Source organism: Caloenas nicobarica, chromosome 4, assembly GCF_036013445.1.
Source record: "Caloenas nicobarica isolate bCalNic1 chromosome 4, bCalNic1.hap1, whole genome shotgun sequence".
Classification (NCBI taxonomy): domain Eukaryota; kingdom Metazoa; phylum Chordata; class Aves; order Columbiformes; family Columbidae; genus Caloenas; species Caloenas nicobarica.
The window spans coordinates 55,144,537-55,170,015 of record NC_088248.1 but is presented as its reverse complement, the minus strand read 5'-3'; the positions used below and the strand labels follow the sequence as shown (position 1 = coordinate 55,170,015).

At 38.4% G+C, this 25,479-nt stretch overlaps 2 protein-coding genes across 2 annotated transcripts in view; one reads left to right on the top strand and one right to left on the bottom strand.

Moving 5' to 3' along the window:
- The window catches only part of FAM114A1 (family with sequence similarity 114 member A1), a 40,456-nt gene extending 38,594 nt beyond the window's left edge, over positions 1-1,862 (top strand). Inside the window, exon 15 of the transcript XR_010606099.1 lies at positions 1,784-1,862. The gene's annotated coding sequence lies outside the window, so the exon portion shown is untranslated. The remainder of the gene's footprint in view (positions 1-1,783) is intronic.
- TMEM156 (transmembrane protein 156) lies at positions 1,622-24,809 on the bottom strand. Its single transcript, XM_065634677.1, has 7 exons — positions 24,695-24,809; positions 20,092-20,373; positions 18,453-18,713; positions 16,201-16,308; positions 12,970-13,071; positions 7,541-7,645; positions 1,622-1,680 (listed from the first exon to the last, which is right to left on the bottom strand). The coding sequence occupies exons 1-7, from the start codon at positions 24,792-24,794 to the stop codon at positions 1,676-1,678; spliced, it is 963 nt and encodes a 320-aa protein (XP_065490749.1). The 5' UTR covers positions 24,795-24,809; the 3' UTR covers positions 1,622-1,675.
- Positions 24,810-25,479: the final 670 nt, after the last annotated feature.

Sequence of the window (25,479 nt, the reverse complement as noted above, 5' to 3'; positions counted from 1 at the left end):
CACAATTTAGCCATCCAAGGAAAAGAAAAGAGGGAGGTTATAGACAGCAAGAATAATGGAATTAAATTATAGGTGAAAGGAAATTAAATTGGGGTCACAAGGAGCAGGGCTGTCCCTATCAACAAGATCCCTGGATTACCGAAGGGGAAGAATGATAGATGGTGCCATTGCTTGAAGCATTTTAACACTGACTAAAATGGCCTTAGCAATTCTGCAGTAAATTGAGATAGGTATGCCTCTTCATTTGTAAGTTGCTGTTCTATAGTAAAAAGGAAAAAAAAAATAAAACCACCAATGAACCAGAAACAAATTGTGACAGATTTATTTTATAGACTGCATTAAAAAAAAAATTCTGAAAAGCTTTAAGTTATTACCACAGATAAGCAATAAAGCCTCAAAAGCCCTCAAATCGAGAAAGTCAGTATTTTTCTCTGATTTTTTTATAAGATGGTAACAAACAATAGAAACAAATGCTTCAGACTTACCCAACTAGATATAAAAAATTCCATATGGCCTCAAATCATTCAGAAGCTAATGTTCACCACTATTGCTATTAAATCTGAACTGCTTGGTGCAGTATAATGACTGGAGAAGCAATTTCAGAAAGCTTCAGGAGGGAAAAGCTATATAAATGTAAGGGATGGAGGTTACAAAGTATTAACGTGATGCTAAATTGCTGCATATCATATTTGCAATGGGCAGTTTACAATCTGCTCATCCTGATGGATTTAGCACAAGGGAGTCTGAAGTCCTGGCTCTGCAGTTTCTGTCTCTGCCCAGTAATTGCTGCTGAAATTGTACCCACAAATAACGTGTTACCACCGAATGGGTTTGGGACCCTGCTCAGCCCAAACAGCTCCATTCCCCTCAGAGGAGCAGTAATAAACGGAGAGTAAGGAAAATATCCAGGAGATAATGAGTCTGAATACTAATTACCTCAGCAAGTACAAAATATAGAAATGCAATTTATCAAAAAGTACAAAGCCCTTTTGGTGTCTTAATGAGTTATTAAAAACCAATAGTAATGATTTTGTGGTTTGAAGCCAAATTACTATTTTTCCACATTTTTTTCTTTATCCAGTAAGATGTTGCAGAATTTATTAAGGTCTTTCTGGTTTACTGCAGAAATGAAAATGCACTGCAGAGTTCTTTCCTTCTATGATTCTTCGACCATCTTCCTCAACAGCCAGAAATTGTATCTTTTCAGCATCTTAGTCACCTATGCCATAAAACAGACTGAAAAATGTGCTTGTTTCATGAAAGTAGAGGAGCATTTCTATCTTTAAACAGATTTTCTTATCCTATGGAGAATACAGAATAAATTTTGTCTCCGACAGAGAAAATGAAAATTATTGCAAGGATTATCTCAGATCCATACGATTAAGCATAAATCCTAAATGAACAGAAAACAGATGTGAAATCTATACTCTCCTAGTGAAGTTGATTCTACAGCGAAACATGTTTGTCCATCATTCATATTTTCTTAATACCAGCTAGTTCTGATGGCAGATAAAATGGAGCTTCTCCACTGAAATGCATAGTTGGCATTCTCATGAAAAGAAGGATAATATAACTCCCCAAACTGGAAACGGAGATAAAATGGAGATACTTTCTTCTGTGGTGTATGATGTGTCTTCTTTCATCTAACAGTAACCATATTTCATATGGTGACATCTCAAACTAAAGAAAACAATATCAGGAAAAAAGAAAAAAAAAAAAAGAGGAGGTTAAAAAAGCAGTCTTTCCCAGTTTATATTCAAGGTCATGCTTTTGACTTTCACAGTAATGAATTCTTTATTGCAAAACAAAACAACGAGGTGACTAGGAGGCAGACAAAATGGAAGATACTCATCAGGCTGGAGGAAAAGACCTAAGAACGGTACCTGCCACCAGGATGGTGGCTTAGGTACCTGCCCCAGGAGAGCGCGACACAGGAACCTGAGCAAGAAGCCCTGGACTTCATTCACTGCCAGGGCAGTTTGGCAATGCAAGAGCGCACAGGGCCAGAAGGTGCCTGGAGACCATCCCCATCCACCTGCTCAAGTGTCTGAACAGCGTTTCTGCATCTACACAGGGTTTGCCTGGAACTGCCTTTTAAAGGTAGGTGGTGATCCATCTCTTTCCTTCAACTAACTGAGCAGGATTCACTCTCTTTTCTTCCCTCCCAGCAGCTAGATGAGGGCAGAAAGAGTTTTATATGGTATCTGCTTCCACTCCAGAATCTCTTGCTCTGTGTCAGCTCCTGGGCGTCTCTTCATGAACTACTCCACCTGCAGCAGAGAGTTCAGAAGTAACTTTGGGGTAGTAACAAGGTCTCACTGCAGCTGAGCCCAAATAAGCTGAATTATCCTAATGGGAAAAAATAAAAATAGACCAATCTGAACCACCAGCTGCATGGAAGAATTTGCAGACCTGTGGCCAACTGCATTTCCCATGCCGTGCTTGTATATATTAGGATAAATTTGGAAATAATTAAATAAAACCAGCTTATTCCACATTCCCAAGTGAGAAATATTCTTCAGTAATTATCAATGAGACTTTTGAAATTTGGACTGCAGCTCCCAGAGTAGCATGTGATGGGGAACATTGCAATATGAAAATGCCCAGATCCCAGCCAAACTCATCTCAGTTTTCAGGGAACCACACAATGCCGTTGCAGGCATAGGATTTCTGTACTTCTTACACTGAGTGAAAAAGCAAATGCAGCTTTTCACCCATTCTGGTCGTTCATGTAGCTGCGGGCCCAATAACAACATCTGTCTCCCTTTTCCTTTACATCATAAGAACTGGGATAAGGAGTGTTCCTTGGCTGTGAAACCATACTGGGGGCAGCAGCTGCTGAAGTGAGCTGGAAAATGACAAGCGTAGGCAAGATACAATGCATCAAGAATTGATGTTGGCTAATGGAACGGGGTTTGAACAGCCTGCCCAGTGCCCATTATGGTCCAGTTCTGCAAGCAAGCAGGAGTGCTTCCCTTCAACAACCTCTCAGTGCCTGTTTTGGAGAGAAACACATCCTGGCATGCATGTTATGCAGAGACCAATAATTGTGCCAAGTACCCTGGAATGCGCTCAGCAATCTGATTCTGTGAGTGCTTTCGTACCGAGAGGACTTTTCATTTTAATCTCTGATTAAGATTTGAAACTATTATGGAAGCAGAAACAAAGGAGGGATTATCTTTCATGGCATTTAAAAAAATAAATATGTAACTGAGTGACTGCATACAGTCATGAAAATAATTTAAAGCTGCATGTGGGCATGTATCTTTGTTCGTAGTTATCTGTAGGCAAACTGGCAGAGCCATTATTCCAGTACTAGAAGGAACTTCTGCCTTCAGCAGCATCACACCCAATTTTATGATGACTTTAATCACAGTACTATCACTTCTGAGCACTGAAATGATGCTTTGCAGAAAAAGTGTCAAAAGGGTAATTGGAAGGATCCCAGCAATTTCAAATCACACCTACTGTTCTTTATAAATACATGCATGATTTATAAAAACAGCTTAACTATAATCTCTGGCTGCTGAGCACGTTTAGTATGTGCCTTTGCTAGAATGTTTTGAACTATGCGTTTCACTGTTTTCCCTGAATAATTTGTATCATCTGTTGTTTGTGTGGGTGTCTTGCTCAAAGACAGATGAGAGAGGCATTCTTCTAAATATGAAAACATTTTTGTAAAGCTACAATGACATAAGGAAAAGCAGGCAAAGAGTATTTTCAGTTGCCCTTTCTGTTTGTGCTACCAAGTTCTGCAATGATGGCAGTTGAAGACCTCTTCAGGATGGCACCGGGGCCCTGAGCCAAAGCGCAGGACTGCCCTAGGCGGACCTGCATTGAATTTTCCTGGTATTAGACTGGAATCTGCACAACCAAATTTCTAAATTGCTAGAGGAGGGTATCCTCAGAAAACAACAGCAATGATACTGTGAATGTAGCTGGATAGGAATCAGTTTCTTGTAGACTTTGTTACTTACTGATCTCTTGTGCCAGCCACCCCATATGGGAGGTTTCATGTCCACTTGCTTTTAGATTGTAAGAGAGGAAAGGGACCCATCAATTTCGTTTATTTTGCAATTTCTGTGAAAAAGATTTTCACCTTTTTAGCCATACACACGCTTCCCCTGTGCGTCATCCCTGTCAGTTACCTGTCATCTACCTTATGTCCCTTAGATGCCATATTCACTGACAGACCAATGTGTCTTATCTAACTGTACAGCTACGCCATCACTCAGAAAGAAATACAGAGACGTAAAGCACCTTAGGTCTTCAAGGATCTCAAAGTTCTTTACAAAGAAAGATGGCAGTGCTGATGATAAAAGGCAGAACACTAAAACTGCTGGCAATTGCTGTTGTGGAACTTTGATTAGCTTTTATGCAGCCTTTGACACATCCACTTATTTTATTAAGAGAACTAATGGGAGGCAGGACACTAAGATTGTGTCATCTTGTCTTTGGGGCATTGACTGCCAAAGAGGCTGATGCAGTAAATAAAGTGTTTGGGGTAGTAGTAACCAATTTGTATGAATTTGATCTAACAACAGCTCAGAGCATGACACTGGATGCTTTTTACCAAAAAAAAAAAAAAAAAGAAGTCCACAACAGTTGGCTTTAAGACACTGTGTCAGGTCTGTGTCTGTCTCTAATTTCCCCAAATAAGAGAGAACACTGTTCTGTCCCTTGTCATTCATGAAATCCATTAACACTCTTTTTGCTTCAGAGAACACAGCACTGAGTACAGAAGCACCGCAGGAGGGGGCTCACAATTACTCTTCATGCTGTACACATCTGGTTTTTATCCTGCCATGATCACTGTAAGGCTGAAGTGCAGCTTTGGTGTGGAAGAGGCCAGCGAGACCAGCACAGCCAGTCTGCCCAGACTCCAGGTGGCCCTACCACTGGGGAAAGGCAGACTGACACAAGGGCAGGACAAACACAGAGAGAATTCACTCCTTGAGACAGGATTCACTCCTTGAGACATGTGTACTGAGCCTGAAAAACACCAAGATGTATGTCTGGGTCTCATTTATTTATTTGTTTGTTTGTTTGTTTTTAAGTGAATGCTCTCCTGTGTTCATGTGCAGCACTTGTAATGCAGCCACCTCCTCCCTGTTGAGCAAAGGAGTCTTTAGTAGCATTCTAGAGACTTTACAGGGACAACCCTGGCACTCATGAGAAAAGTAGACCACAATCTCCTTCCACAGCCTCAGTAACCAAGACTTTAGCTAGCAAGATTTCCTGTAACTGCCATGCCATTAGCCACCAAACCACTCACAAACACAAGTAGTGACGGGTTGAATCAGACCTTATCAGATGAAGAGGGAAATGCTTCCTTGCAGGAAGTGAAGCAAAACTAAACCAGAAAGTGTATTTATTATTTTCACAGAGTATTTAGCTTTGAGACAGCATTCCTTTGAGAAATGTTATTCAAAACCTAATGTGATAAAACTCAAGATCTAGACCTAAGCTCTCGCCTCTCTAGCCATGCCCTTTAATAACCTTTCCACTCGCTGTCACGTAACATTACAATTTCCTGTATTCTGCATCAATACCACGTATCACCGCCAGCTTTCAGCTCACTACCAGCAGTCCTTCTGACGGGAAGACTGCATTATGACCAGGAAAACGAGCTGCTTCTGTACAGCGCAGCACTGGAGCAAGGTATCTGGGGCTTCTCAAGATACCTAACCTTTCTCTTTCAGTCACTGACCCAGAGAGTAAGGAAAGGGATAACTTCATCCCAAAGTGTCCTGGATCTCATATGTTGCCTCACAGAGCAATCAAAGATCTGCAAAGTTGTTCCATCTCTTCTTTCTGCCCTTGCACCACAGTTAAGATAATGAAAGCAAAAGGAGTGCTAGCAGGTCAGTCCCAAGAATTCCTCCCACCTCTAGGAACACAAAAGTTAAATTTGCATGGGAATGGGCCACGACATTGTCTTTCTTCCTTCTAAAAGTTGAGTTTTGATGAACCGAACATTCTGGAAGGACAAAGCATTCTACTTATCAGCCATTATTCTGAATAGTGGTGAGCACCTCCTTAGCAACACATCTTATTACAATCTTAGAAATGTCTTGTTTTTAACCCGGGAGTAAATACTCTCATAGGAAACAATAAAGGTGGGCAGGTACATGGCAGACAGGGATATGGGAAGATGAAGATTTACCTGAGAGAATGTTGGCAGATACCAGAAAAAAGAAATGGTCTGATACTGAGGTGGTTGGGAGGAGTCCCTGGAGAAGGGAAGAAGCTGCCATGCAGAGGCTGATGTGGCTCTGGGAAGGGGCCTGATCACTCAGCCAAAGCTTGTGACATCCAAAGGGCAAACAGCTGAACTCAGATGGTCTCAGGACTGCTCTCACCTATGTCATGGACTTCCCAAGTCATGTTATCTTACCCTGCCAACTGATACCCTCATTATAGAATAGTAATAATGACACCTTTCCATCTTTCTAAGTCCTCCTAAGATGGAAATCACTTTAAAAGTGGTCACTATTTTGAATTACTGTAATATACTGTCCTGTAGCCCAGCTAGTCTCTCTCAAAAGCCAAACAATGATCCAGCTCAACTATGAATTTATCAAGGCAGTACCTCATCTTCTGTCAGCAATGCTGTTCAAAATTTTTTCTTTAGCTCTGCTCTCAACATGCAACTTCATTGTTTATGGTTCCACATGAAGCACAAAAATCAACCTTCTCTTCAGTACATAGTTTTTTTTAACACATTAAAAAGATAGCAGGACATGATATTGAGTTTTCAATAAAACTCCATCCAATTAAAATAGATGTAAAGAAGGACTTTCTTAAGCTTTTTAACCTAAAGAAATTGCCATAAACAGTAATGCAATCTGTGCAAGTGGCCATAACCTTGTCTATGCAATTGATATATTAGTCTGCATTGCTTATTCAAGTAGCATCTGTTCCATTTCTAGGTGTTATGAGAATTGCCAGAAAGAGGTATAGCTTACTGCACATTTCTTTTCCAACTTGTTTCCTTACATCTGGACTTCTTGAAACAATTTACTGGAACACAACAGCTTGAGAAAGTTAGAAGTGGGAGACTAGTTTGAGTTCCAAGCTGAAACCAATTTCTTGTCACTTCTTCTGACTGGTGTAATAATGACAAAGTGATCAATTTCTTTTGTTTGGGGAATTTGATCAGGAAACTATTTATTTTGAGGACATGATTCTCTTCAGAGATCATTTGAAATTTATTCTTTCCTCTGCATTTGTCAGAAATGTCAGCATAATGCTGTTGTCCAGGACACAATATTCTACACCAGAAAATTAGTGTCAGAATTTGTGCTGGGGACTTGACGGACATGCGGGTTTTAAAAGGCTAACAGTTTATAGATGACTCTTGGTAGCAGAAGGAAATTTAATTTGTTTCCCTGCAGCCTAACTCTCACATTTTCCAGTTTGTAATCTCACATATTTGGCTAGAAGAAGTCATAATTTATTTTGAGCAGATATTGCATACTATTATTTCTAAAAATACGAGGCAAAACAGAATAATTTGAGTTGTGAGATATTTACTTACCTTCTACAGCTGATGCACCCACATGACAATGGTCTTGTTCAGGAATTATGGGCAGTATCTTTGTGGTCTGTGCAGTAAGTGGAATCTGTTGTTTGCTGGTTTTTACTATTGAAAGATAAAATCATTTTTATCCATATTATTAAATAGGAAGAACATTTGCAGAGTGTTAAACACTGAATCTGCAAGTTAGAAAACATTTGAGACCTATCTGAACACAAGGCAGAGGTGGACAGCCAGTTTGTTAGTGGGATTTCAGTGCCTAGAAATGCAGATACATGTCAGGAACTCCTGAAAGTACTAACCATGTTTCGTATTTAACTTCCATGTGATACTAGTGGGACTATAACATGCTGATCCCAAGTCTCCTCAGGACGCAGCTTGAAGGTAGGCAACTAAATGCTCTTGGAAAAATTACTGGTAGTGAAAATACAAAAGCATGCAAAGTTGGGGTTAACTAAGATCCTCTCAAAATACAAAAAGCTACAGTTGGCCAGTTAAGCAGAAACAACTGAAATTTAGAGTATGATCTTTCTGATTCATTTTCACAGATGAGCAGCCCAGATTGCCACCAGGGAACATGAGACATGGCCTCAGGTAAGTTGTCATACACACAGGGGGAGCTGCTGGGCATCATCCTGTTGTTAACAAAGATGACAGCATGCACCTCACAGGCAGGGAAAGGTGTGGTGATCCCTTTAGCACACTGGCAACACAGATACTGATATGATATCTTACTGGGATATAGATAAAGAAACACAGAAATAGCATTGTCAGGCTAATGAAGTCAGAGTCGTTAATGTAATGGATTTTACAAAGTACTACCATAGAATCTTAACATCATAACTCCAGGTCCATCCTGCCCCCAAACATCTGTAACTTCTGCAAACCTACAAATGTGTTTTCTACTGAGTTTGTAAAACCAGGATGAACTGTGTCACTTATATGTAGCTACATCCCTTCTCCACTCACTATATCATGTGGGCTTCTCTCTTTACAAATTCAATCGAAAAATGGAGTTTCATTCTTGGCAATTAAGCAACTGAATATGAAAAGCAAAGCTAAAATAAAACTGTGGTAGTTTTAAAAATAGCAATGGATCTTGTTTCACCCTCAGGATGGACCTGCAGAGCATGGGAATGTGGGCTGATCATCCCTTCCAAGCCTGTGTGTAACGCTGTTCTATGTGCACGCAACCCGAGCAGAGAACTGGCCCCTTGTGCATCAGTGCTCCACTGAAAGCATACAGTGGCTATAAAAAGCTCCCTAAAATTACCCGCATCGTATAGATTTTATCCTCCTATCTGAAAAATTTTTAAAAAGATCCCAAGTGGTAATAAGGCTTCACATTTTTCTCCAGAAGTGTTGTGTCTTAGAAACATTAAGTCTGTGTTAAATATTGAATACTGTGACAAGCATGGTTTTTCCCGACATTATTCATTTAAGTCACAGAGGAAAAGACAACCATTCAGCTATGTCAAGAACTGAGAAGGATCAAAATCAAACAGGTGATGTTTCACTTAGCCAAGATTAAATTAATTCCCCCTTTTTTTGGCTTTGCATCTATTCAATGCTGTAGAAGATGTATCCTGCCTGTCCTCTTTGCTAAAAAGAAAATCTGGCAGAATACAAGGAGGAGTGAGTCTGAATTCACTGGGACGTGAGCCCTGACACTACTGAGCCAGCGGTTGCTTCTATTTCCAACCTGTCAAATAACCTGCAGCTGTAGCAACACATCAGAGAGATGGCAGAATTTTGCCTATTTCCTCTAATCTTGTAGGAGAGGAACTATTATTTTAACAGAATAGCACAGAAAACAATACAGGAATTCAAATTACTGAGCGAAATTTGTCTTGTTGGTTTTTATGCGCAAATTACAGCTGTCAAGTTCACTTTTATCAAATGCTATGGATGCCACAAAGTCTAAACAGTCCAGAAAACAACTGCAGGCCAGAAACCCTGAGGTTTTATTCTCTGAGTCCTGGTTGTCACTGTGATCCTGCAATGTTCTTCTTTCAGGATGAGTTACAAAATTACCATCCATCAGAAATAACTTTGCATTACCATGAGCTAGAGAAGTGAGTCGAGGAATCCTGTATTTTTTTCTTAAATGTAATGAACCAAACAGTGACTCTGTGAGCCAATGGAGTATCTCTGAAAATGAGAGGAGGATAGCATTGGAGCAATGAAAAACAAGGCATTATGTTTGAACTAAGGTTGCCCGCACAGATTGCAGAGTAATAACATGCTGATATTAACAATATGATTCCCTGACTGAATGGTCTCACTCTACCATAGGAATGGGAGCAGGCCTTTTTTTCCAAAAGAACTCACACTGCTTTCAAAATAGGATAAAAATAAACAAGGAATGTCATTCTTGCACTAGGAAAAGAAGGTCTAAATGGGAATTTATGGTGGTAAACTTCTAGTAATATATACTCAAACTTAAGTCTATCCCATATAATTATATTAATGACACTTCCAGTATGAAAGGACCCTGCTAGGCAGATCCAGTCTAGGTACTAAACACCCTGATTTATGCAGTAAGTTTCCTGTGCCATTTCTTCTTTTTTTTTTTTTAATAACATAGTGTACAGTTCACACACAGCAGCCTGCTCCCAACAAATAATTCTGTGCCATATCCCCAAGCTTATTTTTTTTAGGATACAGCCACATGAGAGTAGCTATACTGCATCAGCTGCTAGTAGGGAAAAGGTACTAAAGTGGCTTAGGGCAAGTGGGCTACAAGCAGGGTAAGTGTAGCTGCCTCCCCTTCCTCTGGAACTGAGGCTGATTTAAGCAGTAAGCTGTGTGTGACAGTTTAGCAGTTTCTATCCAAGTTATTTTAAAACACTGTGGGGAATACTGCCTAGTCCTTCTAATTGCTATTATTAATTTATCAAGTTATTCCAAACCCTCTTCTACTGCCTCTTCAATTTGAGAAAGCTCCTCAAAGAAATTCTTGCAATAAAAGTCTCTTCCGTGGGAAGATCCCTAAGATTCTCTGTCATGAACACAAAGCAAGGAATTGACTTTTATTCTGTGGATTATTTTCCATGTGCTACTGCTATCAAGTCCTATTTGACACAAAAATGCTCTCTGTCTAGAAGTACAGATCAGCCACTTAAAGAATATGTACTTCTTGCCCTGAAGAAAAAGCACTCTGTGCTCTTTCCCTTCTCTTGTGGCCGCATTTAAGGGCAACCATGTTTTGTCCATTCATACCATTCAAGGGACTGTTTTACAGAAATGCAATGGCAGGAACAGATACAAAGTCTAGAAAACATACTCTGTACAGCCCATGCTCTAGTGAATACTTTTTTGGCTTAACAGCACAGGCAATGTTTAATCAACGTTTATGACCAGAGTGCTTAAAGCTGCCCTATCTTCACTATATGTGCTTAATCCTTTGTAGTGCCATGAATTTGGAAGGCTGCAATTTTCATCCTACCCTAGAGAACATATTGTACATTTTTCCTCCTTTCCTCTGGCCACTGGTCTTAATGGTAATGATTCGTGGACATAGAACCAGTAACTGTTTCACAAAACTGGCATCCATGCTGTAAATTATCCTTTTGTAGGACCACAGTGATATTAAGACAGTAATTTCCTGAGCCTATCTAGGAAATAATTCTCATTCTCAAAGTAGAGGTTTCCTTCTTTTTCTGTCCTTATCCTTTCTGAACTTGGAACAACCTTTTAGAAGTACCTATACATCTTTTCATCTCTATGAGATACTGTCACATCTTCTCAGATATATAGTTACTTATTCTCATTACAATGTTTCCAGGCTGGTTGTATTGTCTTCAGTGGACCTCAATGTATTGATTCAAGATTTCAAGCTATGCACCAATGATAGTGAAAATACTATCAAGGACTATCTAGTAAGTCATCTCTGGCTAGTTATAATCCATTATTGCAGTAGCAAATCTTAAACTTAGCAACTGCGGAAAAAATAAACTATTTTCATATGGTCTTGATTCCACTTTAAATTATATTGGTATAAATTGGGAAATTGACTGGACTGACTGGAATTATGGTGTGTGAAATCAAGAAATTTCATATTAAAATAAAACCTATTATAGCAGTTCATACCACTAAACATCTTTCTGGGTTAAATGGATAGATTGAAGTGGGACGAACACAGAAGTCAGAATGACAGACCAATATGGCATTCCTATTCTCTTCAGTAAAATCTAGTAAAAATCTAGATTTGAATTTCCATAAAACTCCGTCATTAAAAATGCCTTTGGATATACAACACTAAGAATGCCCTTGTGAACATGCTGATAAAACAGGTATTGTATTAGTGAAGCTACTCAAGACAAAAGATATCAGAAAGGTAATTCCTTTCCTGTGGGATGAAAATAATGATCTCATAAATACATCTTAGACGTAGCCAGTGCTTTAGAAGTGAGTGGCATTAATCGTACTCCCGGGAGAGTTCAGACGGACAGGGAGCTATTCATTCTTTCCTGTGTAAAATTGAAATGCTATGAGTTACTGAGTTGTAGAGAGAAATTACCGAGTCTTCTCTTATTCCTGAAGAACTGACAAAACAAACTGGGAGGTACCCAAGCCTAGCCAAATTTAATTTTTTTTTCATTTGCTGACTTTGTAGTTCTTGTTTTGGAGGGAGGTTGGTTTGCCATTCAGAGCTATAATTCTATATGTCCGTGTTAATCTTTTTAAAGATAGAGCTCCCTTCATGAAACCAGAATCCATAGAATTTATTAAAGCCTGTGACTCTTCTAGCAGTGTCAATACCTCTCAGAGCTACAGATGCTAATTTCCCCTCACACAGAGATTTGTTACCAAATAATAATTTCTGGAATGAAAACTTTGAGTTAAGCTCTGCCATTTAATTTATCTGTGCTAAACATACTACACTCTCAGAAGACCACATTTTAATTCCTCTCTGAGACTAGAAGATTGTACTTTGTGAGATTTTTTCCCTAGAAATAGGCTACAAAGTGCCAGCAGACTCATTCTCCAAGTTACCCATTCTGTCCTTTGGTAGCAGATTTTGTCAAGAGTCATAAACACGTGGAGCATACATACATGTGTGTACATGTCTGTATACTTTTCATACACACACAAAGCACTCAGCTGCCAAACCTCAAATGTAACACACAACATGATCAAAAAATAAAAGGAGGCAAAAAGCCCAAAGTCATTAATGCAACACATTTGGAAGACTGGGGGAAGCATTCCCACATGATACACGTAAGTCTACTTGTAGTTTTATCATCAGATTTATTTATGATATAAAAATGTTTCCATAACATAAGCCAGATCAAATTTGTGTAGGATCAAGGTAACTCTGAAACAAACCTGAAGCATCCTCTGACAGGAAAGACTTAAAAGGTCTTTCTTGACCTTCTCATGCCTCAAGATTTGTTAAGTTTTCATTTTACTTTTTTATTACTTACCAGGAAAAGGATGAATTTCAGGAGCAGACATAGCTCTTCTTGCACGTCTAGAGCTCTTTCTTCTTAGAACAGCAGAAACTGCTGCTACTCTGCGTTTGTAATCTGTTTTAAACAAAATGCATTATACTCAGCTACAGAATTACATGCAGCACCGATTAGATGAAAAGTTGGTGGACACCTTCTTAAACTGTTACACACCTTCCATGAAAAAACATGAATGTTTTGAAATAAAGTGATGAGAAAAACCTAGGGCCAGATGTTTTATATTTTCCTGAACAAAATGCTTTGGAAATTCCATTCAGGTTTGCCTCTTTCACCATGTACCTTGAACAAATTTTGGAAGGTTATCTTAGAAGTATGTGTTCTGGTACAGGTTCAGACTCACACTGCTGACAGTGGAATAGCAAGGATGGAGTGTCCTGGCTCCTAGGAAGCTGACAGATTCTTTGCAAGTGTGGAGTGCTCATCTTTGGCAGCACAGTTTGAGGGCAAGCTCTACACCACCCAGAGAGAGAAAGATAGATCTGGGTTGAACACCTCTGCCTGTTCCTCAGCACACAGTTCAGAAACTCCTCAGTCTTTCTATCCTTCAGCTGCTCCCTTAATTCCGTGCTCTTGGTGGGGTTGATGCAGTGGATTGTGCATCTCCTATGGTTAGCCCTGTGCTACAGTGACGCAGTTCAGGGCTCAGCCAGCTTCTAATGATGGGCTTGTTCCAATTCGACATAACAGGATTGATTTTTATATTTTTATTCTGAGAGCACTAGAAAACTTCCTCTTTAATAAATTCATGAAATTATGAATAGCGAGCGGAGATCTAATGCGCTGAAGCCCTAAGCAGGCACTGCAACAGTTAATGTCAGAGGAAGCTCTGAAAGTGGTTGGAAGACAAGAGTGGAAGGGAAAAGGCAAAAGGACTGATCTCTAATTTAGCTCCTTTGTCACGGATCAGTAGTAACCTCCACCAAGTTTATTTGGATATTTTATTTTATGCACTCATGGAAATAACTTCATTAATGTTTCAGAGACTCTCAAAGTCTGCCTAGCGGAATGTCTTGGAAGGTCTCAAGAGGAAATTAATAATTCCATATTTCTTAACAGCTTCCAGTAGTGCTCAGAAAATAAAGATAAAAACTGCTAACCGAATCATGACTGTAAAAACTCTTAGCAGCTGTTTTAGGCACATAGTAACAGTTTGCTATGTTCTTTGGGCAGCACTGAAAAAGCCATATGTAGACTTGCAATTAAAGGTAGCATTGTAATATATAGAGATACGGAGCACAACCCTTCAATCTGATTTTTGTATGCTTCTCTTTTTGTCAGTAACATATTGATGTTATTTGTAATGTTATATATTGTAAATTTAAGTCATAAAAACAGTATTCCTCTATCAACAGAAAATGTATTCTAGAAGCCAATGAGTACTTAAAAGCCTCAAAAGGGCATCTTTTCCTCCCTGCTTGTGTCCATGACAATTCTGGGAAACCTGCATTTAATAGAAAACTTATGTTTAAAGATAAAGGCAGTAAATCATTAATCATCACTACTAACAGTCCTGCATTAAAAATTGGATGTATTGACTCAAAGCATAGGAAATCATATTCATGACATTCGTAGGTAGCTTTGTAATTACAAATAAAAGCCTTTTAAATTAGAGCATTTAATAGCCCACTTATAAAGACCTAATTTGCACTTTGTGGGATTTCTGTATACATGAAATAGGTCTCAGAGTTCTGGTCTAGCAATAAGTAAAAGATCATGTATTTTAACCAAGATAACATCATCAGGATTTTCTCTAATCATTTGGGGGGAGGAGAAGGGGCATAGATTGCCATTTTGAGCAACTGTTTTGCTTATTCATTAAAAATATATGCAGAAAATATTTACATTATGAAACAAAAAATCTCAGAAACATTTTGTGTGTGGGCACTCTTCTTCCTTCTGTTCAGTTACGATTAAAGCTACACTCCTATTGCTCTTTCATTACAAAACTGCCTGAGGATACAGTAAGAATGATCAGGGGAATGGATGTGGCTTATCATTTCTTCATTACCCCTGTAGCCGAGGTCTCCATTTGGCAGCTCCGGACTGCAAGGGGAAGGGAAATCTGCCTGGCAAGAGCAGAGCAACTAAGTGCTGCTTGTCTGAAGGTATTCTGCCCACTGGGGCTGAGACAGGAAGAAAGTCTCAGGAAATGGCTGTGAAAAGCATCTAAGAGCTATTATCTCAGGTAGCAGGTTAAGTAATATGCTTTTCATTCCAGCGAAAGAGAGTGTGCCCCCTGTACCACCTTCCTCTGGTTTGGGATGAAAAAAAAGGACCAGCAGCTGAGAAGCGGTCAATTTTCTGTATTGTCTTTGTACAGAGGACTTTATCGTGTTTGCTCAAAAGTCTCAAGCTCAGGGTACTCCTACACTGTTATTCTTGCTGTCTTCACTGTATATGGCTAGAAGAAATACTGTAAATCCCAATTTCAGCCTGTATCCCAAATGAATTGCACAGGGAGACCCTGTCTTGGCTGGTGAAGGCTTTCCGTAGAAACAATTGTTTCAGCCTCTGCACTAAGGACAAGTTCTTTCATAGCAAAGTTTTAATCCTTTGGAGTAGTCAGTAGTGCTGATTCAGAAATCATAGCACTATTTTCTTTGCTGAAATAACAGCAAAGAGAAGAAATGTTATCTGGGCTTAATTCAGCTCTGGGGTTGAGAAGGCACAGCTTGGTTGACCTGTACAGGATTACACCACTGCTGAATTTAGATAACCAGTTTTTAGGACAGACAGCTGAGTGTGTATCTCCTCTTATCTATCCTGTAATTTTTCTTGACCATGAGCTAGGTGAATCAGCTTCAGGAAGGAAAGTGTATTGCAATCTGCTTATTTTGGTCATTGGCATTTCTGCTTAAGACCTTCAAAAAGGTTCATCTGTAATTGTTTTATCTGCTGGAATCAATCTGAAATCAGTTCATCTCACTCAGGACCAGAGGCCACCAAGCATCTGTCAAAAACCCCCATACTTCATTCACCATCAACAAGCTTGGAGAGGTGAGAGGTGATAGTCTTATATCAATCATTTGAGTATTTCAGTCCCTCGGTAAGAAGCTCTTACAATATTACAATTAAAATATTGGTGTCTGAACCACATTAATAATCAATAGCTTTGTTATTGTAAATTCATACATTTTTCATTGCATAGAGCTTTAAATTAATGCAGATCGACTTTTTGTTACTTACGGTTTTGTTCATTTTCTTGGACTATTTTGTAGATGACAATTGAAACAGTCAACACAAAAACTACTGCAATCATAGTGAGCCAAATGATCTTCACCATACACATTGGATCTGTCCATAAAATGTAGAAGAGATAAAATGAAGCAGGAAATCACTGGCAGAGGAAAGCAGAACATTCTGTATTGGTAGGCTTTTGGACAATGCCTATCCCCACAGATTAAAATTTTAAACAAAATATAAGATTATGCCTTTTACTTTCAGACTTCTTTGTTGTTTGAAATTAAGTTTCCTACCTAGAATTTAGCTTCATTTTCACCTGCATCTGCCTCCCCATGTCTCACATAACTATACATAGCTAAGTGAATGAAAATTTTTCCTAATTGTATGAACTGTTACATGCAACTCAGCCAGGAAGAAAATGTTTCACCGATCAACATTTATATTTAAGGTAGAAAAAGGGCAATATATACCCTCTCTTTGTTTGGTTGGAGCACAGAAGGAATTGGTCCACTGTCCAACACTGGCCCATACTGGCATCCTCAACCTCCTGGTCCATCTTCATGTACAAAAGAAGGTAAGATTCTACACATAGACATTTTCTTACCAAGAAGTGAGGAAATGTCACCAACACAACCCCTCTGGGGAGGTCTTTAACCAAAGCTGCTTTGGGGGAGACTCAGCGTGGGACTGAGTGTAGGATGTAGGCTGCTCTTTCGGACAACAGCTGCTGCAGAAATGCACCCACATTCTGCAGGGAATTAGTTCAGTAACAAGTACAAGCCAGGCTATACACCGCAGAGAAAGGATGTGGGGAACTTTCCTCCCTGGTTGTTTGAAAGACCTTTCGAACTTCTTTGGCAGCTGCATGTTAACGCATACCTTAGCATTGTCAAATAACTATTTTAAACCCCAACTATGTTACTATGAGTCATATAAAATCAAATTACAGACTATAGCCAAACCACTGTTTTCCTTTCCTTGACTTAAAATAACATAATTAGGCCTACATCAACTTTACTTGTGTATCTTCTCCACCGAGAAGTCATGAGGTAACTGCCAATAACCCCATGGCTCTTTGAGGTAAGCACAGCTCATCCCTCCTAATTCAGCACTAAAAATATCTTTTATACAGTCATTTAGGCTCCTTTCAAACACAGTACTCTACCCCACCTTGTAGCGACTTGCAATGACTTGTCCGTCACCATTACCTAGGCAAAGACCTGAGCACCTCTATAGCTTTGTTTTGAAGTAAATAAAACAAAGATGTGTTGTTAATTTGAGATAACTACTTCCCAGGTAAATCACCATTAGCAAATGGTGGTTAGGTCATATTTCTGACACAAGTTAGCAGGGCAAGTTACAAACTATACTCCTCTCATAGCTAGACCTGCTTATTTAAAAAACAAACAAACACACACACATGAAAAAAAACACCCACAAAACCCCAAACAACGAAGCTGCCCTCTCTACAATTTCACCTGGATTTATTTAACATAGGTTTAGCCAACTGCAAAACAGGTATTGTTTCCCAGCAAAGGTACAGCCGAAAATGCATTTGCCATACAAAACTAAATGAATGTAACAATTCAGCAATTCCCAGCTGGCAAATGTTGCACATAGACAGGCTGGAAGCCCTGACCATGGTCAGGCAATCAGCCAAAAAACTCTTGCAGCATGAAGAGAAATGTAAAAAGCTGACAGGCTGTCCTCTGGGAAAACGAAGCCTACTTCCGCTGAAGATTTCTCTTTTAAGAGTCCTGTAGTAAGGCTGTATAGTAGGATATTGCAGTACGACATTAAGGGAAGTCAAACCAAGGGAAGTCAAACCTGTCTCCTGGTTCTTCTGCCACTGAAGTTAACAGGAATTTTTTAATTTACCACCAAGACAACAGGGTTATACCATTATGAGGGACGGGAGAGGAAAAAAGTAATTCCAGCTTTTCTCATACATGCAATTTGTGAGTCTGTCACTGCTAAGCAAAAAACAAAACCAAAAACCAGACACTTACTTTGCTCTGTTGTTTCTAGGAAAGAAAAAGTCACAGATGAACCTGCTTTAAATCACTATAAAAACTGTCAGTTGCCTCCTAAAGACAGACTTTTACTAAGGGATGATCAAAATTGCATTGTTTTCTTGTGAAATATTTAAATACTTTCAAATGGTTGCTGAAAGCGTAGAACTACCTGCTGGAGATTTTTTGCAAGATTAATATTGTTTCTGGCTTGATTTCCCTTCTGACTCCTTTGTAACTTACATTCCACGTAAGACTTCAGTTGCAGTGAAATATTTATACAGCCATTTTGGTCTTCCATCATTGCCACTAGACAGGAGTGATTTAGGTATTCTTCAGCTGCATTTCGTCTTCCAATTATAGAATTGTTAATGTGGATTTTCAGCAGGTAGTAAGTATTATGCTCTACTTCTTCTTTCTCAGAAAATGTAGTTAAATTAAAATATTTATAAAAATAAATTACATCTTCTGTTTTCACTTCAAGTGTGCCATCCGCTTTTGGAACTAAAAATTAAAACAAAATTATATAATATGTGGTAGACAAAAAGACAGCTCTCAGAAAGAACAATAAAATAAGTTCTGACTCATTTGCAAAAACATACAGTAGGCTTTTACATTATCGACTACGATGAAATGGACAAAAGGATACCATGTAAAAATATTCTGAACAGATCTGAAGAGTATTGATTATCTATACAAAATATATTACCCCTACAAATTATAGCCCCTTTTTGCTTTTCAGTTTTTTTTTTTGTCATCTGTTGTCAAAGGTAACAGAGACAAAAATCAAGCTATGAAAAAAATAAAAAGCAAGTGAAAGTCATATGATTATAGAGATTTGAAGTGTACATCTAGTTTATCTGCTATTAGCTGCAGAAGGTCCTTGTTTCACTTTAAACCACACAAGCTGTGAGACTTGCACAATGTCAACAAGGAACACAGGTAAGTAACACACTGTCAAAAGTGTTAGAGTTATACAGCTGAGAACAGAGTTTGTCCATGTATTTTCTGTTTTGTCATTTTCTTATCTGTTAAGACAGCTATTTTGTAATTAGAAAATGACGCAGTTGGAAAGGAATTGCATTTCTTATATTCAGGACTTGGCCTGTTGCCTCTTTTGCTGATGATGTTAGGAAAGCAAAAATGAAAAGTGTCCTCTTCCCCCAAAATTTTCCAGACACTTTGCAAGTGTATATGGCACATCTGAAAAGCCGTGGACGTTGCTGAATTCTTCTCCATATTGCTGGGGCAGAGCTGCCTTCTATGAAACATTCTGGCCATATCTAATACTACACAGTTGTCGATATCATAGACTATAAGCACAAAAATGGTTATTTCTTGTATTTCTTCAAATTAGTTATTCAAATTCTTGCTCACAACTTATAATATCAGCACTCAACATGTAGACCTTCATCAGAAACTACAACTCTTTTAGAAATTTTAGCAAGATTAAAAGAACAAAGATGGGGTATAAGAGTGTTCATAAAAGCCAGATAGCAGAGATCAAATTTGCAACAGAGAAATTCCATGTGGCTGCTGGATATGGGACTCTTTTCTCACCGCACCCTCCTTGCAGACCACCTGAAGATAATGACCACTCCCATCCACGATTTTATACAAGATCCTCAAATAAAATAAATCAGTATTTTGCTACTGACACAATTCACTGACAGCCGGGAACGAATGCCACTGAGAATCTGGCATGAAACCTTCATTTTCTAGCCATGCAAAGACAAGCTGAAATAAACATTGTTCATAGATTTGCAAAGACCATAGAGAACCAGCAGCATATTATAGTTTTCTTTTAACTACCAAATAAAAATGTGTATTTCATGTTGTAATTAACTACTTCAAAATTAAGTATTTCGCTTTCCCTACTTACTTTTTTTAGCTGTTGACCCTGATCCTTGATGATCAACATTCACACCTCTCCTGTATTCACACTCTGTGTGTTTAGTATGGGACTGTTGTTCCCTCCTGGAGGTCTGGCAAATGCACGGAATGTTCTGGAAATTGGAATGGTCTACAATGGCCTTCAGTAAAATAGTCTGGATTTCTCTTCTTTGTTGCACTGATCTTTTGCAAGAATTGTTAAAAGTACAAAGTGGAAAAGTGGTGTTATTTGATGAACAGGTATCCATGCATGACACAATTACAGTATTAGCTGTAAAAAAAAAAAAAAAAAAAAAAAGAGAGTATTACATTAGCAAGACAGTCACACAGGACACATGGACAAATATGTGCATGAAAACATCATGTAATAGATCTTTTACCCATCTTAGGATGAAACATACATTCTTTCTTGAGGGTTATGGCAGCAAACCAAATGCATCAACAAGGGAGAGAAAGCAAGCACCAACCTAGATGCTGGACTTTACTGCTGAATTGTCTGAAAACTCTTGTAATACTAACTTGAATTTGTGATAGCATCTAGTCACATTCCTATTTCAAAGCTGCTCTGATTTGATTGTACATGAGAAGAAGATGGTAACACTCCTGTTGGAGGAGGAACTTAGCCTTGGAACTGCGCAGTTGCAATATACCAGTGCAATTATGCTGTAAAATAGCTCTTCTCAGGCCGAAAACTTTATTTCCAATGACATTGAAACCATACCGAGAAAATACACAGAAACGCTGCTGAATCCCAAGACCATACCCTTCACATTCTCTTATATTCAGTCAACAAACATGAATCTTAATTATGACCATTGGGTTTGGTATTCATACTCCAATTTCAGTATCAAATTACTGTAGCTAGAGTACATTAATGCAGTTCCGGCAAGTACCAAAAAACACATAGAAGTAATTATTGATGAGTGTTATTTTAGCTGTCTTCCACATTAAAGTAGGATTTTATTGTACAAATTGTGCATTTTCACTTGAGTTAATTTCAAACTATTTTTTCAAGATGAAAAAATCTAAGAATAAAAAACTTCTGGAACCCCAACATGAAATATTTATGAGGACAAATAATCACTTCCCAGAGTTGATGCAGCACTAATCTATAGTTTCGTAGCTGATCTTCCCATTCTAGTAGTACCTTTGCATCTCCGTGAAGAGGAAATTTTGCATCTAACTCCCACTATGAGTAACTGAAGCAGTACGTTCATAAATCCTTGTGTATAGAGAGAAAAACGTAGCCTTTAATTGCTCCAGTGCTCAGCCACAATCTGACAGCTTCGAGAGGCGACCTGTGCTCACATGGCAGCAGGCTGGCCTCAGAAATGCCTCACTGAAGGATTCAGACAGGATACAGAAATAAAATCCCAAATTCAATGCCAAAGTCAATTATCTTCACTTTACTAACACTGCATCAGAGAGTCATAAACTCCTCATAAAATGTAATAAATTGGAATGTAAAATACACATCCTATGCAAATAACAAAATTATACATTTTAATACAAAAGGGGAAAATGTCAGACAGAATTTAGGGCTTGATTTTTCCCCGAGGCAAGGGAAACAAAACGCTTTCCTTGAAACGCTTATGATCTGACCTACGCAACCTGGAGTGGAGCAGTTTCCTGATGTCAAATTCTTCCAGCTGAAGGAGGCATTTTGTGGAGCCGAGCCAGGAGCAGAAACTGAATGCTTACTCTGCTCTGCTGGCAAGGTGTGTGTGCAACTAGCCTAAAACCACCGCTACAGCTCTGCAGGTCAACTGACGGTAACTCCCTACTATGCCCCTTGCACCAAGAGATTTGTATGCGGATGTGGGAACCCGCTGACAGTGCTGGGGCAGCAGCTTACGCACAGCACGCTGAGGTCCATCCTGGACTTCACACAGGTTGTAGATGTGTAAAAGTCATGTTATCTGTGTGGAAAAGGTCTGACTGCTGTCCTGTGAGGGAGGGTGCCTACCATCCTCTTGAAAGATCTCTCCTGAGAAAGCCATTCAGATTACAATCTAACACCAATAAACGTTATTTTCTTCCAACTCCCAGGACAGGGGACTTTCTAGGGAGGGATCTATGTTGTGGACACTGTGAGTAGGGCTGCAAAGAGACGGGACTTTCCCCGTGGACTGCAGGGCAGATGGAGCGCCATGCCCACAAAAACGCTTGCTCCTCAGCACGGGCCTGGGAGGCACCCTCCCAAATGGAAACACAACTGGAAATGTGGAAAGGGTCTTGTGAAATCTGAACGCAGATGGCCTGCAGAGTTAAGAGAATCACTGAGATGAAACCAGGCAAAGTACCTCTAGAAAACTGCTTTATATTCAAAGATCTGTAACTCGCATGCTTAATGTTAGGAAGGTCTGTAGTTATGAAATTCCTCTACTGACAGAGTTGTTTTCCACAGAAAATCCAACACCATTAAAACAAAATTATTCATAGGGAAGATCTGAATTTGTAAAAGACTTGCTTCCTATTAAGAAAGTCATAAATATTTCATTTTGGATTGGCTTGACCTTTCTTTCATTTGATCTGTGGTATTCTGTTTTGCATCAATTCAGCAGTATAGAAAATTCCCATTTTTATCACTTCCTTACAGAAATGATAGTAATCATATAATACTGCAGAGATACAAGGCCTACAGTACAAGCTGGGGAACACACAACTGATAGATTAAAGGAGACACACTCCATCAAGTAGCTGGACCCAGAGGACATGGCTGGGATTGGGAACATCAGACTCCAACACGAGAACCTCCTGTTCTAAAGCAGTGTAGTTTAAAGGTTCAAAGACTTGTAACCAAACAAGTGAGTTGCTTTGCAAATATAAAGGACACATTTCACTTTGGTAATACTGAACTGTATTCTTCCAATAAATTTTAAAGGCTTGGTTTTTTTGCAGATTTATTTTCCCCTGAATTTGTTTCATGAGAAATTTCCATTTTTATTCCCATTCCAGAATTTAAAAAAAAAAAGGCTGGAACTTCCCCTAGGATAAAATATCCAAGTTTCAGTTACTTCAATCTGTATACTTTGCTTGCCTGCCATTTCAGAGGTTCTGTTAAAAACCTGAAGAACCCACAACATTAATGTGATCTTAGAAAAGCCTGTGGAATTAGGTCTCTGCCCCTCACTTAAGAAGACCTCACAGAGGAAGATGCAGTGACAACGATTCACATCTCAAAGATTTCCAACGAGACATCTGTGTGGTGAGGCCTCATGGGGTAACCAGCAATTTGAAACATCTACAGCAAAGTAATTCTGTATATTTTAGGTTTGCCACAACATATTTACTTTCTCATTTAATTTGGACTTTGTTATACAGGCTGTTATATATTCATATTGTTTACAGAACATGCAAAATGTGATAATGATTCTAATTTTCCAAATATAATTCTGTGCTGTATGCTGCTTATATACTTCACAATCTTATTTTAGACATGCTGTGATTAAGATCATATGTAGATCTCAGAATTGCAGCAATTGTGCTATTGCAGCATAAAGCATCACCAATAAGAGCAATCTAGGAAAGTTATAATGGAAAAATGCAATTACTCTTTGATGTTTGACAGCAAGGTCAATGTTTTCTTCTGGCAATAGTCATGATGTTGTTTATTTGCATCGGCTGTGCTAGCGAATACCTTGGTTACTTCTGCATGGAGGTAAAACATTAATTATTCCAACATCTTAAACTAACTCATCAATTTCATTATATTAAAAACTTATGACAGCTTACCAAGTTTGTTTGTTTATAAACTATAAAAATATATAAATTACATTCTAGTTACTGTCATGTTTATTCTTTGTGGTTAATGAAAATAGAATGTAAATATAAGTAACCTAATCTAGATATATTCTGATATTAATTTTTTTCAGAAAATTATGCTACAGAAATAATCTATTTCATGATGTCTGGGAACACATACCACTTGTCAAAGGGATGCTTTTTATTACAACATTTATCTATTCAAAAGCTTCCTTAGGAATGGATGTGACAAAACTATTTTAATGTTAATTTTTTAATAGATTTTTAAGAAAGCACCGAATGCATAACTTACACATGTATTTTGCATTCATCCTAAATCCATTATTGACCTTTAGGATCATCAAGATGTATTTGGGATTTATGTTTAAAGATTTGCTCCACTCAGTTACACCTATCCCGCTCTACTTTTTGCCAGGTTACCACTGCATCTCTCTTTCACAGACAGCATCTCATATAAGATAGTAATTGTAGAAAGTTTTATAGAGAGTTAAGTATAGAAACTTTTAAAAAGTTGTTTTTTAAGATATGAGTTATCTGCTATAAAAGAACATATGTATTTTAACTACTTAATGATGAAGATAGTAAAAGTACAGTTGCATGGAAATAGTTACAAAAAATTTTGCAGTGTACGTAACTGAATTAAAAACTCCTTTTGAGTTACCACAAATAATAAACTCTGTTGGTTAAAAATCTAATGAAAAAAATCTATATGCTTTGCAGACTCCATACAGCATCCTAACTCGCTTTTAGGAAAGCACGTGCCAACTTTTCAATTGCAATTAGACTTTAGAACAAATAAAAGGCTATTTTAAAAGCTGATCACTCACCTTCATGGATTTTGAAAAATTCAGGTAAACATAAAATAAACATGATAATTATTCCTAGTACTAATCTGGAGAGTTCTGATTTTCTCAAAAGCAAGCACATGTCACTGAAGCGGTCCCATCTAACACAGTGGTGGTAACTTCCTTCCTGGTTTAGCTTTTAACTTAGTGCAGACTTTATGCAAAATAACGACTATTCATTTCCTTTTTCTAATATGACTTTTCTTTTTACTTGTGTGCATGTTGAGTTGTAGAGAGCTAAGTTGTGTTCTTGCATTGGCATAGATAAGGATGACGCAAATGAATACACTGAAGACAAAATTCATGTACCACGATGAAAATAAGAGAAAAATCATGCACAGAAACTATTTTATTCATTCGGGGCAGTTTTGTTTTAGGAACATCATCCCCTAATGGCCACTTTCATATACCTTCTAAAGAGTAAATTAATCATCTTTGTGAAGGAATTTTGTTCTCATTTGGCCACAAACATTTTTTTAAAATTTGTCAGACCCTCATTATAAAAATGAGTCAGAACCACATGAGTCAGATATGGAGATTTTATTGTTTTATTTATATACATATGCATTTGGACTAGGGGAAGATAATTTTATTTAATACAGAATCTTTAAGACTTCAACAGACATTTAATTTTATCATTACAACCCAAAGCTTCTGATCTGGCAATAAGTGAGGTACTAAGTACAATGAACCAAGTGTGAGATGTTCATGTGGTCGTTGCTGGTGTATTCTTAAAAGACGACAGATGCGTTGCAATCTATAGTGTC